Genomic DNA, 1,889 nt, shown 5'->3' with positions numbered 1-1,889 from the left:
TCCCGCAAACGGGACTGATAAGAATGCGACTCCGGTGACTATTCAAGTAGTAGTCCTTCGGACAGAAAATAATATAGTTTCAAAATAAGAAAATTACGAGTAGTATACAGGTGCGCACAGACCACTTGTCCACGGAACCACATGCGCACGGACCGTTTGCCTACGGCTCACCTACTCACGGACCCAGTTGCCCATGGATCACTTGCGCACGGATCTCGTAACATCCACGGACCCAATTGCCCACGGACCCACTTGCCCACCCCACCAACCACTTGCGCACAGACTGAAATCTCCGTCGACCCAGACATCCCACGGACCCACTTGCCCAGTTGCGCACAGACTGAAATCGGATGATACTCACAAGGAAACCCCCCCAACCCGACCCCACCGATTTCAATAATTTTTTTATGTATATATATCTGTCATTGTTAAACACAAAACATTATAATATATCATACGTGGTGTGGATATTTTTACAACCAATTATCTAATTTTTAGGTAGTTATGTGAGTATTTTGTAATTTATATTTCTACACCTATTAATCTTCGTAATAAAGAGTTATTATTTAATGTTTATATTTTAGATTCAAAGATGAAGATTAATCCCTTAAATGTAGTGAATTTATTACTAGCGTATTTTCAAACTTTACAAATACCCAATAGTGTGACGAATTATAAAGAAATTGAGTTGTCAGAAAAATTGAAACAAATATTAATCGATGCAGCAAATGACTTCAATGAAGTTGATACGATTTTTGAGGATACTTTGGATTTTGAGGAAGAATATAAGGATTGTGATGGTGAAATAGTTGAGGATGAAGTTCAACATCATTTTCCTGATCCTGACGTTGCACCAACAAATCAGTGTACGAAAGATACTGAAGACATCAATTTTGATTACAAACAAAAAGCTGTAGAATATTGGAGAAGTGGGAAAAGAAAACTTAAGTATTGAAACAGCGTAAAGAAGATTCAGAAAAGTCTCATCAATCAGTCAGCTCAAACGTTGAGCTCACAATATTAATGAAGGTGGCACGTACCGAGAAAAAATTGCACGGATTTGTCAATACACACTTGATAATTTTAAAGCTGCTGTTGAAAGTGGTTTAATTATTCACGATCACGATATACGGAGATGGGCGTTACAAGCTCAAAAAGAAATTGGATCTGAAGATGTAAGATTTAAAGCTTCTAAAAATTGGTTAGCGAAATTCCAAAAGGCTCACAGAATAGTGTCTAGAAAAATAAATAAATTTATTACTAGGAAAACATTGGAAAATACTTTAGGCCTCCAAATGATGGCTGATATGTTTGTTGCTGATGTGAAATCTTCTATATCATCAATTGGAATTGAAAATTTATATAATTCAGATCAGAGTGGGTTCCAATTAGAAATGCATTCTGGAAGAACATTAGCAGTTGAAGGAGTTGCAAGTGCAATGAAGTCTTTATGTTTTAAGCACTTTTTTGAAGATAATCATTATTGTCAACACTTTGAAGAATAAAATACTGTGACTTACAATTAATTATAAAAAGAGAAGAAAAAGAAATAAATCTTATAAAAATAATTTTTAATCATAGTTTCATTAAAAAATATTAATAAATATTGAGTACATACCCTGGTTTATATGAAGAAAAAAAGCATAAAATATATAGTTTTTTCAAAATATAAAATAAGGGTTGCAACCCCTTGGGTCATTAACAAACCTCATATCTTCGACTTCTTATGACAAATATTTTCCACTTGGTTTTATTAAAAAATATCAATTAGAATCTGACATATGATACAAAACAATTTTCGGGGGTAAAATTTAGGGGTGGTTTTTATCCCTTTGAAAAATCCTGAAACACCCCAACTGAAATATTTGATGGAGTTAACGGAAACGCTT

The 1,889-nt window shown here is 34.2% G+C and overlaps 1 protein-coding gene across 2 annotated transcripts; it reads left to right on the top strand.

Moving 5' to 3' along the window:
- Positions 1–425: 425 nt before the first annotated feature.
- LOC107270496 lies at positions 426–1,359 on the top strand. 2 transcript variants are annotated; one of them, XM_015745555.2, is made up of 2 exons: positions 426–506; positions 585–1,359. In XM_015745555.2, exon 2 carries the CDS (start codon positions 593–595, stop codon positions 953–955), a length of 363 nt encoding a protein of 120 aa, XP_015601041.1. In that variant the 5' UTR covers positions 426–506; positions 585–592; the 3' UTR covers positions 956–1,359. The 2 variants fall into 2 exon arrangements, with proteins under 2 accessions (XP_015601041.1, XP_015601042.1); XM_015745556.2 differs by having other exon boundaries at positions 470–498.
- Positions 1,360–1,889: the final 530 nt, after the last annotated feature.

Source organism: Cephus cinctus, unplaced genomic scaffold (assembly GCF_000341935.2).
Source record: "Cephus cinctus unplaced genomic scaffold, Ccin1 Ccin1_scaffold0782, whole genome shotgun sequence".
In the NCBI taxonomy this organism is placed as follows: Eukaryota; Metazoa; Arthropoda; class Insecta; order Hymenoptera; family Cephidae; genus Cephus; species Cephus cinctus.
The sequence above is the reverse complement of the archived record's forward strand: the minus strand, read 5'-3'. Positions and strand labels throughout refer to the sequence as shown.

What these genes read in the sequence shown, in the direction of transcription:
- LOC107270496 (XM_015745555.2), top strand. Translation starts at nt 593, where the DNA reads ATGAAGATTAATCCCTTAAATGTAGTGAATTTATTACTAGCGTATTTT.